The sequence below is a fragment of the Gastrolobium bilobum genome, unplaced genomic scaffold, assembly GCF_033153095.1.
Source record: "Gastrolobium bilobum isolate Gb01-03AN ecotype WA unplaced genomic scaffold, APGP_CSIRO_Gbil_v1 utg2264, whole genome shotgun sequence".
Lineage (NCBI taxonomy): Eukaryota > Viridiplantae > Streptophyta > Magnoliopsida > Fabales > Fabaceae > Gastrolobium > Gastrolobium bilobum.
Genome location: NW_026899254.1, coordinates 164,135 through 178,730, shown reverse-complemented (window position 1 = coordinate 178,730; position 14,596 = coordinate 164,135). Strand labels below are relative to the sequence as shown.

At 39.1% G+C, this 14,596-nt stretch overlaps 1 protein-coding gene and 1 pseudogene across 1 annotated transcript; both read right to left on the bottom strand.

Moving 5' to 3' along the window:
• Window positions 1-517: 517 nt before the first annotated feature.
• Window positions 518-9,919, bottom strand: LOC133288794 (phenylalanine--tRNA ligase, chloroplastic/mitochondrial-like; annotated as a pseudogene).
• A 652-nt stretch (window positions 9,920-10,571) lies between these two features.
• Window positions 10,572-14,596, bottom strand: LOC133288792 (probable leucine-rich repeat receptor-like protein kinase At5g63930). The gene is made up of 2 exons (XM_061486612.1): window positions 11,680-14,596; window positions 10,572-11,078 (listed from the first exon to the last, which is right to left on the bottom strand). Exons 1-2 carry the CDS (start codon window positions 14,594-14,596, stop codon window positions 10,714-10,716), a joined length of 3,282 nt encoding a protein of 1,093 aa, XP_061342596.1. The 3' UTR covers window positions 10,572-10,713.

Sequence of the window (14,596 nt, the reverse complement as noted above, 5' to 3'; positions counted from 1 at the left end):
GAACTTTTTTAATTTAAACAGAAAAGAATGTACATAATAATGAATTACAACAATGAAAAGGGAAATGAGTAGAACCACTGCAGGATTCTCGTCGGGGTGAATGAAGAAGGGACTTTTGATGGATTAGTGCTAAAATCTGCCATTGATGAAGGATTTGGGTGTGATCAATAATTGTGTGAAGCAGAGATCTAATATCATAACAGCAAGAGAGAATTCTATAATTGAGAGAAAAACTTCTTCGTTTGAAGATAAAAGAAGGGAAATGTGAGTGTCATGATACATGACACAATCTTATGTAATGACATAGATACAAAAAGGTAGGATCCTTATCTTTATTTTTTTTCCAGTGGAACTTGTACCTTTTTGTGTTCATGACAAGACACAATATGTGTCATGTAACATAACACTCACATTTCCCATAAAAGAATTCACAAAATGAATAAATTAGAATAGTAGCTTGAGGTTATATACAGTACACACTGATAAAATAAATCTACACTATGATCTAACTCCAGTAATTGAAGTAACGAAATGTTGGTTTTTCTAACCAACTCGATAACTTTATAACAAATAACTAATCAAAAAGAATTAACGGCTAATCTTAAGCACATTAAAGCTCATCTTATGACAACATTCAATTTGTTCTGCACCTGTTCTCTTACTTTCCACTGCATCGACAGGAGAAACAGAGCGTCAGTAGCTTTCAAAACAAGAAATGACAACATACAACCAAGACTAGTTATAATTGCACTGATATTTGCAATTATATTTAATACCTGCAGATCGTTTATTTCATCATCAGTAAGAGAACGTTCCATAGCCCTATATGCAATCTGTTAAGAACCTTGAGGTACACCATCTCAAAAGCTAGCTCAAGGGGTGGGAGTGCCCAAGGCCTTATAAAGGTCATATTAGTTGTCCATCCAATCAATGTGGGACTATATATCTCAACACGCCCCCTCACGCAAGAGCCCTTTGGGCTAGAAGCGTGGAATTGCACAGGCCCAATTTTTGGTTTACCTTTTGTGCTTTTTTTTTATTTTTAATTCCACTCTTTAAAGCGGGGAACGGTGAGGCTCTGATACCATGTTAAGAACCTTGAGGTCACCACCCCAAAAGCTAGCTCAAAGGGTGGGAGTGCCCAAGGCCTTATAAAGGCCATATTAGTTGCCCATCTAATCAATGTGGGACTATATATCTCAACACGTCCCCTCACGCAAGGGCCTTTTTAGGCTAGAAGCGTGGAAATTGCACAGGCCCATTTTTGGTTTACCTTTTTGTGCTTTTTTTATTTTATTTTAATTCCACTTTAAAGCGGGGGACGGTGAGGCTCTGATACCATGTTAAACCTCAATGGTGACATTTGTTAAACAATGGATTTGTGGTTGGTACCATCAAGTTACAGTACCATGGATTAACAAAACAATTCAAGATAGGAGGACAACAGTGAAGGAGAAGAGAAGCTCAGTATTTACTTAAGGGTGAAACTCACAATATATAACAATAGCTCATTATTGTTAATACACCCCCGCAAACTCAGGGTCTGTGATTGAGAGAAGCGAAATTCACAACCCTGAGTTTGGCACGAAGAGAGGCCAAGCGAGATGCTCCAAGCGGCTTGGTAAGAGTGTCAGCAATTTGATCAAGAGCTGGGACATGAAGAACAAGTAATTCTTTGGCAATAACCTTTTCCCTGACAAAGAAAATATCAAGCTCCATATGTTTTGTACGGGCATGGAGAACTGGATTGCGAGACAAGGCTACTGTACTGAGATTGTCACAGTAGATGAGAGGAGTGTTGAACTGGACATGCAGCTCGGCAAGTAAGGACTTCAACCAGAGGATCTCAGCTGTGACAAGAGCAAGGCTTCTATATTCTGCCTCAGTACTGGAGCGAGCTACAACAGATTGTTTCTTGGACCACCATGACACAAGATTGGTTCCAAAGAAAACGCAAGCTCCTGATGTAGATCGTCTGTCATCTGGATCCGTGGCCCAGTCAGCATCACAGAAGGCAGTGATTGAGAAGTGGCTGCTGGGATGACTTGGTTGCAGCAGTAAGCCATGCTCAATTGAACCTTTTAAGTAACGAAGAATTCGTTTGACAATGGTCCAATGCTCCTCTAGTGGTTGTGACATGAATTGACACACCTTATTGACAGAATAACTGATTTCTATGCTCAACCTCCACAAGTCATGTTCACCTCACTTCCAGCTCAGAATTCCTCTCCACAGTACAATGCAGTTTCTCAACGAGGTATTTTGCCCACTCCACAATCACAACCACAAGTACTAGATTGGTACCCAGACTCAGGTGCATCACATCATGTTACTGCTGAACCTCAGAATCTGCTTCAGAGCTCTCAACTGTCAGGAGCTGATCAGATCTTCATTGGCAATGGTCAAGGTCTGGAGATTAGAGCTATTGGTTCCTCTCATTTTCTATCTCCCTTTAAACCACACACAAATCTTTTTCTTCACAACTTGCTTCTTGTGCCTTCTATTACCAAGAACTTAGTTAGTGTCAGCAAGTTTGCAAAAGATAACAACTGTTACTTCGAGTTTCATCCATTCTCTTGCTATGTCAAATCACAGGAATCTCATGAGATACTACTCAAAGGAGCATTAGGAACTGATGGACTGTACAAATTCAATGGTGTTCAACTTCCCAATTCTTCAAGACAAACAAGTTCAATGTTGTCTTCTGTCACTTCTATTTGTAATCCCACTTGTAATTCAGCTTTGTCTTCTGATTCTAATACCACTGTTGTACCTTTTCAATGTAGTAGTGATACTGAGATTGTAAATAGCAAATCTGTAGAATCCAACTACATGTACAATTTGTGGCATTGTCGTTTGGGGCATCCCCATAGTAAGGCACTTAAAAATGTCCTCCTATCTTGTAATATTTCCATTCCTAATAAAAGTGAGTCATTTTTCTGTTCCTCTTGTTGCTTGGGAAAAGCTCACAGATTACCATCTTCTCTATCTACAACCAAGTATAATAAACCATTTGATCTCATTTACAGTGATCTATGGGGTCCTGCTCCTATTAAATCCACAATGGGATACACCTACTTATATGTCATTTGTTGATGCTCATAATAGATTCACATGGATCTACCCTTTGAAACTTAAATCAGAAGCCCTCACCACTTTCAAACAATTCACTACCTTAATCTGTAATCAATTCAGTACCACGATTAAAGCAATTCAAACAGATTGGGGGGGTGAATTTTGCCCCTTTACCCAACTTCTTCATCAATTGGGAATCATTCACAGAATAGCCTGCCCACACACACATCATCAAAATGGTGTGGTTGAAAGAAAGCATCGCCATATTGTTGAAACAGGTCTAACCATCATTGCCCATGCTTCTCTGCCTTTAAAGTTTTGGGATCATGCTTTCCTTTCAGCTGTGTATCTTATAAACTGTCTTCCTACTGCATCTTTAAATTTTGAGGTGCCATTTACCAAACTGTTTAAAGTTGTTCCTGACTATAGGTTCCTCAAAGTATTCGGTTGTGCCTGCTTTCCTTTTCTTCGACCCTATAATCATCACAAACTTGATTTTAGGTCTAGTGAATGTGTTTTTCTTGGTTACTCACCAAATCACAAGGGGTACAAGTGTCTCAATTCTGATGGCAGGTTATTTATATCTAAGGATGTCTTGTTCAATGAAAACAAATTCCCTTATTTGTCATTGTTCAAATCTGATAACCCTTCTTCTTCTGATGTATCTGACTTCTTTGTCCACAACTCCATTCCTCTTGTCCCTCACAGTCCATCAGCTCCTGCACCACAGCTCACACCTGCTACACATGATTCTGGTTCAGTGCAAGCTGCACATAACCTTTGTCCAGCTACCTCACCTGATATCACTCTCTCTAATTCTGGTCAACTAGATGCATCACCTACTGAACCACATAGTCTAGCACAAGCTGTCCATGATCCTTGTTCAGCTACCTCACCTGATATCACAGCTTCCAATTTGAGTCAACTAGCTACCTCCCTTACAGAACCACACATTGTTCAGTCAACAACCATACCTGATCCTGTCAGACACTCCACTCGTCACTCTAATCCTCCAACTTATCTCAAAGACTACCATTATCAACTGCCTTCTACCTCTGTTCATCCAAAACCACATGCCTTATCCACATCTCTTGAACCAAGCTCAGTTCAACAGGCCTTGGCTGTTCCTCACTGGCATTCAGCAATGCAGGCTGAATATGATGCTCTTCAAGCCAATGAGACCTGGACCTTGGTTCCCCTTCCTTCAAATAGAAGTGCCATAGGATGCAAGTGGGTCTTTCGGGTCAAGGAGAATTCTGATGGAAGCATAAACAAGTATAAGGCAAGACTTGTTGCCAAAGGGTTCCATCAATTAGCTGGATTTGATTACAATGAAACCTTCTCACCAGTGGTTAAACCTATCACAATTCGCACTGTTCTTACAATAGCTGTATCATATGGCTGGTCTCTAAGGCAGCTTGATGTGAATAATGCCTTCCTCAATGGCATTCTTGAAGAGGAGGTCTATATGCAACAACCCCCTGGTTTTATCTCTGCTGACAAATCTCTTGTTTGCAGGTTGAAGAAAGCCCTTTATGGCCTCAAACAAGCCCCACGTGCTTGGTTTGACAAATTGAAAGGTGCCTTATTACAGCTTGGCTTCATTGGCAGCAAATGTGATCCTTCCTTGTTCATCTATCGAAAAAGTGGTCAATGTGTGTTCATGCTTATCTATGTGGATGATATAATTATCACAGGAAGTGATCCTTCTCTTGTTCAGAATCTCATTACTCGACTTAACACTCAGTTTGCACTCAAGGATCTTGGTTGTCTTGACTACTTCTTGGGTATCGAAGTTAAAAGGGCAGATTCTGGTGCTTTACTTCTGTCACAAGCTAAGTACATTAAAGACTTACTTACTAAGGCTCATATGGCAGAGGCAAAGAGCATTTCCACTCCCATGCCCTCTGGTTGCAAGCTCTCAAAGAATGGCTCCAACTACTACTCTGATCCCTTTCATTTTCGCTCCATTGTTGGAGCACTGCAGTATGCCACACTAACAAGACCAGAAATCAGTTATTCTGTCAATAAGGTGTGTCAATTCATGTCACAACCACTAGAGGAGCATTGGACCATTGTCAAACGAATTCTTCGTTACTTAAAAGGTTCAATTGAGCATGGCTTACTGCTGCAACCAAGTCATCCTAGCAGCCACTTCTCAATCACTGCCTTCTGTGATGCTGACTGGGCCACGGATCCAGATGACAGACGATCTACATCAGGAGCTTGCGTTTTCTTTGGAACCAATCTTGTGTCATGGTGGTCCAAGAAACAATCTGTTGTAGCTCGCTCCAGTACTGAGGCAGAATATAGAAGCCTTGCTCTTGTCACAGCTGAGATCCTCTGGTTGAAGTCCTTACTTGCCGAGCTGCATGTCCAGTTCAACACTCCTCTCATCTACTGTGACAATCTCAGTACAGTAGCCTTGTCTCGCAATCCAGTTCTCCATGCCCGTACAAAACATATGGAGCTTGATATTTTCTTTGTCAGGGAAAAGGTTATTGCCAAAGAATTACTTGTTCTTCATGTCCCAGCTCTTGATCAAATTGCTGACACTCTTACCAAGCCGCTTGGAGCATCTCGCTTTGCCTCTCTTCGTGCCAAACTCAGGGTTGTGAATTTCGCTTCTCTCAATCACAGACCCTGAGTTTGCGGGGGTGTATTAACAATAATGTATCAGACTTGCTTGAAGTGTAGTTAGTCTCTTAGTCTCTTGTAGTTAGCCTCAGCTTTGTATAGATGGCACTCAGTCAGTTGGGTTAGTTCAAGATGGTGTAACAGCTGTCAATCTGTTAGAGTTAGTTAGCTTCTTTGTTACAGGTGTCACACCACCCTTATGATGAGTCATAGCTTCTATATAACAACTGTCTCTGTATCAAATGAAAACAGTGAAATACATGGAATTCTTTCGATTTCTTTTCTCTTCTTCTGTTTCCCTTTTCTTCACTTTCTTGATGGTATCTTGAATTGTCATTATTGTTAACACATGGTAGTGAATTGTTATCAAATGTCCCTTTTCTTTTCTTCTCTTTCTAATACATGGATTCACATGCTTATCTAAGGACCATGGTAGTGAATTGTCATAGCTCCCATAATAGGTATTTAATTTCTATAGCAGTGGCTGGTCATTCCTTTCTTGTTGGTGAAATTGTCTATTAATTGCACCTACAATTTCAAGAAGCAAAACAGAAACAGAAAAAAGGGACAAAACTTAATGCTTCACACAAGGTGGGGAGGGGGAAAAGTCATCATAATCCAATTAAAATTTAACATGATTAATCTCAGAAAAAGAAGAAGAGAGAAAGAAAGAAGACAATGGGGTAAATAGTTGAGAGGCCAGGCATAAGGAAAAGAAAAATAAAGCTCCATTTTGTGCTCGTGATTTTGTTCTTGGTAGTTCACTAAGTTACAAGGAACCTCAAAGCAACGCTGGTCAACTACGAATATTGAACTTGCGTCTCCATGTCTGTCATTAGGATGTTGTGGTTGCATCCTCGTGTGCATTCAAGGAGAACCCACCATGGGACTATTTTATGTAGACAGAGGCAATACACAAGTGATCTGTTATTCTAATGCTGATTGTAAAAGGTTTATTTCAAATAGATACTCCAATTCATGATATTGTTGGGAAATTCGTTCCCTCAAACTCCAATGTCAAGCGGGTCCAGGGGAAGCCGGTGGCAGGGAACCACCACCAATGAGCTAAGGCTACACCAACCGTAGCAAGTGGATCCGACACCATGTCTCAACCCAAAACCTTAAGGCATTGGGTTCATGGGTCCTTTCACTTATATACTCTTCACTTAGCTCATTACCAACCAATGTGGGACTCATCACACTTGAATATCTCAACAATCTCCCCCTCAAGTGTGAAACCCACCATTAGTATGCTCCCTCTCAACCGAGTACCCGAAGCGCAAAGTACTCGACCCGCCTCCTAGCCAATCACTAGGCTAGCTCGAGCCCAATCCGGCTCTGATACCACTGTTGGGAAATTCGTTCCCTCAAACTCCAATGTCAAGCGGGTCCAGGGGAAGCCCGTGGCGGGGAACCACCACCAATGAGCTAAGGCTACACCAACCGTAGCAAGTGGATCCGATACCATGTCTCAACCCAAAACCTTAAGGCATTGGGTTCATAGGTCCTTTCACTTATATACTCTTCACTTAGCTCATTACCAACCAATGTGGGACTCATCACACTTGAATATCTCAACAGATATTATGCTCTAATTGGAGATAACATGACCTCTTGGAAGAGGAAGAAGCAAGATGTTCTTGCTAGATCAAGTCCAAAGACAGAATATCGAGCTATGGCTTGACAAATGAATCTAGTTTGTGATGATCAAGCAACCATGAATATTGTCTCCAATACTATTTTTAACAAGGACAAAACATATATAAGTTTTCTGTCAGTTACAATCCTTTCAGGGTGCTCTGCTATTGGCCTCAGCAGACATTCACTAAGTCTCTCAGATATTGTCAGATTGACCATATTATATTATAGCAAGCTTGTTACACACAAAATCTATGATACTCCAACTTGAGGGAAAGTTACAATTAAGAGCTAGGTCAATGTACACAAGGGCCAGCTTCACCCTTGAGAGACACGTTTTGAGATTTAGTTGTTGACAAAGATATTTCTGTGTGAAGGGATAGTTCCCTTGTGAAGATCGTAACTCTTGTATTCTTTCTCAATTATCAATAAAGGCAATCTTTTCTTCCCAATTTCTTATTCTTTCCATTAACTTCTCTTAAATCAGTGCTGTAAATCCACCCTCCCAAATCCAGAAGTAACATATGCTTTTATTATGTGTACGAGTATCCCTATTTCCTGTGCATAAGTAGATACATAAAGAGGAGCACTGCGTGTTAATTGTTAATGCTTCCAGTAAAATTCTTTTCCCTCTTCTTTGAAGAGGCTTTGAGACCATTTTGGGCAATGCAAAGAAACAGGGATAGGGATACTCGTACACATAAAGAGAAGGAGGGGAAGGAAGGGAAGAGATGGAGGAGTTGCTAAGGCCCCTTTTAGTCTTTTTTTGGTTTTGCAACTTATTCTCATTTCATACGCATGTTGTTGCCATTAAACATTATGAAAGCAGCTAAACTGATAATACAAATAAATGTAAAATGCCAGAGAAAGTTTTTCTCAAACTATTCAAAGATATACCTCTTCTACAAGATCGCTGGCTATTCCTCTGACAACTTCACACAGATTGTTTTCAGTAAATGATTCATTGATCCAGAAACTGATGTCCTCGTAACAAGGAGGATACTGTAAAAGGAAAATAGGAAGAAGAGATTGAATGTTCTCACCTAAGATTTTGCTAATTTATCTAGTCACAAATAGAAATAGAAATTCCTCATGGTCAATTACAAGACAGACAAACGGAGAACATAACTCCACAAGGTCCCAGCATAAAAAAGGCTCCTAAGCTTGCCGAGTTAAATGCCCTCTGGTCTGATATTTACATATAAAACGAGTATAATTTGACAAGAATGACACTAAAATGCAGAAAATATACTCTAAATTTATTAGTTTAAAATAACTATATGCATCTGAATAAGATCAAGACAAGGCCTTTAACATAGTGAAGCATCAAAGCCATGAGCATACGCATGTCCAAGTGTAACAGTATCTTGCTATTTGTACTGGTAAAACCCACCACATTTTCTCACCAAACAACATAAGAAATGTAAACAGAGTTTTGCATGACAAATTATGAGGGTGATCTTAACTTTCAATTCCATGGATCGTTCACATACAGCTTTCAATTGTGGTTATTGTAAGGAATAACAGTTTATTCCTAACCATGAACGTAGACAGCAAAATGATAACAAATGTAGACACCCAAGGGGAGGCACACAGATGCAAATGTAGAAGTTACCTTTGAAAATGGCTTAAATTTGACTTCCAGCTGCCCCTTGGAAAACTGTATATAAAATAATTAAAAAAAAAAAAAACAAGCACATGGAATACATTAGAGATCACAAAAGATTGAATAATATTCCAATTCTCAAGTTGATTAAATCATACATCCTTATAGTCCACATCTGGCAACAAGGAAAACAAAGAGACAACATTGAAGAATGTTTGTTAAACATATCCAAGAAATACCTGTGAGGTAAATCGTTCATCGTTACCAAAAGAGACGAATATCCAGTATGTCAAATAGAACCATAGCTAACCTCTCCAACCCTAGGCCGAAAGCCCAAGCAACATTATTACGTTTTCCATTTCTTTTCAGAATCTCTATCTCGGTCACTACACACCCCAAAACCTCCAACCATTTTTCCTGGAATAAAAGAAATATCAAACAATACTTAATTTTAATACAAAATTAGAATAAGAAGAAGAATAGAGGGACGAAAGGGAAGGGATGAAGAGAACCAAAACAAGTCTAGGAATGATAACTAATGGAAAACTGCCCGTAAAATATCCAAAATATTGTATGTTGACACAACAAACACAATATAAAAGCTTACCAGGTATATGGCTTATCCTATACCAACAAGTTCCTCTTACCAGCCTTACACAGTGCACCGAACACGCCTAAGGTAATAATCCCAATATGCCAGTGGAGATTTATGGAGTCTTGTAATTTAGGGAGCTTTAATATTCGTAGGGGTGTTAATTCGTGTTGGCGGGGTGTTAGTGTCTTGTGATTGTCAAACATGAATAAATAACTATTAAACATTGACACTAACGTAGCCTGCTTATTACACATATTGATACGACACACCATAAATAACCCACCAACCCAAGTAGTGTGTTTCTTTCTCCAGACGCAATTAACATGTAAAATACACCATTGCTGTGATTTGTCTTCATGTGCTGTCATCCTTCTTATATGAGAGAAAACACACTTTTTATTATCATCATAAAGCTTGTGTTTGAGTTCAGGAAAATATAGAAAGCAAATTCATCTCATCAAATAGATTAAGAAGGCATGTGCACGTTCTAATACCCACTCATTCTTGTAGATGATATTTCTGTTAACATTATTATTTTGTGTTTAAATCTAAAAAAGATTTATTCTTGTAGGTGATATTTTGCAGTTAACATTCTTGTAGATTCGGAAGGCATATTCTCAAATTAACCAACAAGTTTAACAGAAATGAATTAAACTTATCAGCTTATATCAAAGAATAACAAAAGGCAAATAGGTGGATAGACCATTATAAAAGCTTGGTGTATGAAAATTGTTACAAATGATTCGTAATCAATCATGATTAGTGCTGTCAATATGAAATTAACTTTTTTATTTTTTATCTTTTTGTAATTCGTTTTACTACAAATTACTAGATGTTTCGAGCTGCATTGAGTTCTAGCCATAAATGTTTTTATTTTTCACTTTTGTTTTGCTGAGAGGGAAAGATTGATTTCTATCATAAAAATGTAAACAAACGAAAGAGATTATGAACTACGAGTTAGTTCATTAGTTGTTGTTTTCGTTGGTTATGAAGTGGTACATAATTATCATTTCACCGATAAGATACAAAGAAAGATTAAAACAGGAAAAAAAAAAAATTCAACAACTAATATAAAAGTTATAAAGGTTATTTCAGGCGCTAAAAGCTAAACCTAGTTAACCAAGCTCATCATAGGTGTAAAACGAAGAGTTATAATTTTCTGTTAGCATCTTGATTCTTGAGATGGAGAGAAGGAAGATTGCTGAGTCCGTTTGCTAGAACTTGTGAGCATCGACACGACTTTACGCATAGTTGGGCGTCTAGAAGGACACGTGTCAGTGCAGAGCACAGCAATTTTTAAGACATCAGAAGTTTGAGCCACATCTATTTCATCTTGTAGATCCAAACGAGTGTCAAAGATGTCTAGTGACAAGGAATGTTTGTGGATATGATTTCTCACCCATGTCACAAGATCACCACATTGATCCAACGGTTGAACTGCCTTCTTGCCAGTCAGTAACTCCAGAAGGACAACTCCATAGCTATACACATCGCATTTTTCTGTGACTTTTATTGTGTATGCATACTCTGTAATATAACATTATAGAGTCATTATAGTATAAAATATTGAAATAATCAAAAACTGTTCCCAAGATTGGTAAACTCATCAACGTCATTCAAAATTGCAGTCCTTGATGCACATTGACTTGAGTAAAATGAAAAAAAAAAATATATATACAATAAAAGCAAGGCTTTTTGACTATTCTGATGCAAAATCCAATACATGTTACCATTTTAATTATTTTGGCAAATTATTCACCAATCTAATGCAAGTGAAATGCGAATAGGGAGTGTGCGAGTTTAAGTCGCGCAGTATCCCATCGCAACTTGTGCAAAAGCCAAAACACGTTATCAGGTATCAGGCTCTGCAAGACGTACTTAGGGTGCATGCGCGATTTGAATGCGCATAGTCAAGATACACGTCTTGTATTGCGCTGGTTTTTGCACAAGTTGCACAGAAGTGATGCACGACTTAAACGCACACATTCTCAATGCAAGTTTTACTCGCATTAGATGGGTAAATAATTATCAAAAGAATTAAATCGATGATATGTTTGTATAGAAAACATAGGAGTGCAACAATGATTGTAAAGAAAAAATAAAACGAAGTGTTTGGATGATTACTCACCAGGGGCAATGTAGCCGTAAGAACCTACAACTGCTGACACTGATTTAGAGCATGACATATCGATCAGCTTTGCCAAGCCAAAATCCCCAACATGAGCTTCAAATTCATGATCAATGAGTATGTTATTGGGCTTTATGTCACGGTGGATAATCCTAGGCTTGCAATCATGGTGCAAATAAGAGAGCCCTTGTGCAGTTCCAAGGGCAATCCTAAACCGAGCATGCCAATCAAGACTAGAGGATGATGGTTCATGAATTAACTCCCCTAAACTGCCCCTTGCCATGTGCTCGTAAAGAAGTATATTGGAGCCATGGTAATTGCAGAAACCATATAATTTCACTATATTCCGATGCCTTATTTTTCCTAAAGTTAAGATTTCAGCGCGGAAGCTGGCATTTACGTTGATGCTGCTGTCACTGCTTGATGTCAGCTTCTTAACAGCAATTGTATGACCAACTGATATATCTGCTCTATACACAGTTCCAACACCTCCTTTTCCAATTACATATTTGGAATGAAAATTTTCAGTAGCTTCAACCACATCTTGGAAAGTTAGCTCCTCCTTTTGGAAGAAGTACAAGTCTGAAACAGGATGAGAGTATGGTGTATTAATATCTTGCTGCCCCACAATAGGGTCCAATGGACTTCTCATGAGATATAAAATGACTACTATTAAAACCAAAGAAATCCCGCTAACAACAGCTGCAGCTATAGCCAAAACTTTCCCTAGTTTATTTGGAGGGGAGGGTGAAGCTGAATTTGGGCAAATGCCAAGCTTTCCTCCACAAAGTCCTTTGTTTCCAGCAAAGCAGCTGAATGTTGAGATTTGAAAGAGAGGTAATGAAGGCAAACGGCCAGTAAGATCATTGTTTGAGAAGTTGAAGGCCAGTAAACTTGACAGTTTGTCAAAGGAGAACGGGATTGTACCACTCAAATGGTTATTGTTGAGTTGGAGTGATTCTAGCATAATAAGGTTCCCAAGCTCAGAGGGGATCTGGCATGAGAGTTTATTATAACTGAGATTCAATGCAATCTGTAAAGATGAGAGAGCACCCAACTCAGGTGGAATGCAACCACAAAATGAGTTGCCACTCATTTGCAGCTCAGTCAATCTAAAGAGTTTTCCCACTGCCACAGGAATATTACCAGAAAAATTATTTTCTGAGAGCCTTAGAAGCTCCAATTGTGAAAGAGTTCCTATCTCATCTGGAAAAGAACCTATGAAGTTGTTGTGGCTGAGATCAAGTCTTTGGAGATTCCTGCAATTGAACAGTTCCAATGGCACTCTACCTAAAAGATAATTTGACGAGACATTGAAGGTGACTAACTTTGAGAGGTTACCTATTTCTCTTGGTAATTCAGACAAGAAGTGATTTTTTGAAAGATGAAGTCTTTGCAAATTCTTGCAGTTACCAATTTGTGGAGGAATAGGCCCAGTGAAGTTATTCTGATCCAACTCCACTGCAGAAAGATTAACGAGGTTGCACAAATTAGAAGGAAACCTGCCTCTGAGGTTGTTACCAAAGAGACGAAGTTGCACCAAGGACTTGCAGCTTGTAATTCCATAAGGAATATTTCCAGTGAGCTTGTTTGATCCTAAGTTCAACAGCATCAAGTCAGAATGTTGGCAAAGATGGACTGGCAGTCTTCCCACCAAGTAGTTGTATGATAAATCAAGCACCCAAAGTGGACTATTTGCTCCCAGTGATTGAGGAATGGTACCACTTAGTGAGTTGTTGAAGAGTTGCAGGGAGGTCAAGTTGGTCAAGTCTTGAAACCCAACAGGAATAGCACCTTTGAGATAATTAATAGAGAGATCTAGCTTAATCAGGTTTTTCAAGCTGGTAAGCTCATGTGGGATGACACCAGTTAGCTTGTTCTGGAAAAGATGAAGCAATTGTAGCCCTCTTATTTTGACAAACTCAACCGGTATCTCTCCTGCCAGGAAGTTTTCTGAAAAATCAATCTCTGTTGCAAGAGAAAGGTTCCCAATCTCCTTTGGAATTTTTCCTGTCAACTTATTCCGGTAAAGGTATAACCTCTTTAGGAGCACAAGGTTTCCCAGCTCCTTAGGAATTGCTTCCACAAGATTATTCTGATACAAAGCAAGAACCTCCAGACTAGTACAGTTTCCAAGCTCTTTAGGTATGGCCCCATAAAGGTTATTTTCCCGAATGACCAAATATTGTATGTTCTTGAGCAGTCCAAGTGCTTTTGGAATTTCACCAGTTATCTGATTTTGAGTTAAGCCAAGATATTGCAAGCTCTCACATCCACCTATCTCTTGGGGTAGACTTCCTGATATCAAATTCTGCCCAGCTCGGAATCTTCTCAATCTTTTAAGTTTCCCAAAAGAAGGTGGCAAAGATCCACTGAGATTGTTGGTGAATGCAACAAATATTGAGAGTGAAGAAAGGTTACCAATTTCCACTGGAAAAGGCCCAGAAAGTCTGTTGTTGTAAAGATACAATTCTGTTAAATCTGAAAGCCTACCTATTTCAACAGGAATTCTGCCTTCAAACAGATTATTGTTGAGACCAAGAACCTGCAAACTTGAACAGTTTCCAATTTCCTTGGGAATAACACCAGACAAAAAGTTTTGAGACAGATTAAGGTGATGCAAGTGAACCAAACCACCAATGCTGGGAGCCAAAGACCCGGATAGGTTCATTGAATGCAAATCTAGAGACTCCACCACAGGATTGCCACCAGTGCTGCAGTTGACCCCCTTCCAACCACAAGGTGTGGAATCACTTGAATTCCAGTTATCTAGATGGTTGTATTTGTTAAACAATCTCCCTTTTATGTCCAGAAGGTATTTACCCTCTGCATTGAGCCCTTCAGATAGACAGAAAAATAGAGTAGTTGAAAGAGTAAATATCATTATCACAAACAATGCAGATGCATTCCTCTCCAT

Coding starts and splice junctions, on each gene's coding strand:
- LOC133288792 (XM_061486612.1), bottom strand. CDS start 14,596: ATGGAGAGGAATGCATCTGCATTGTTTGTGATAATGATATTTACTCTT. Junction 11,079..11,679: donor TTACGGCTACATTGCCCCTG/GTGAGTAATCAT, acceptor GTTATATTACAG/AGTATGCATACACAATAAAA.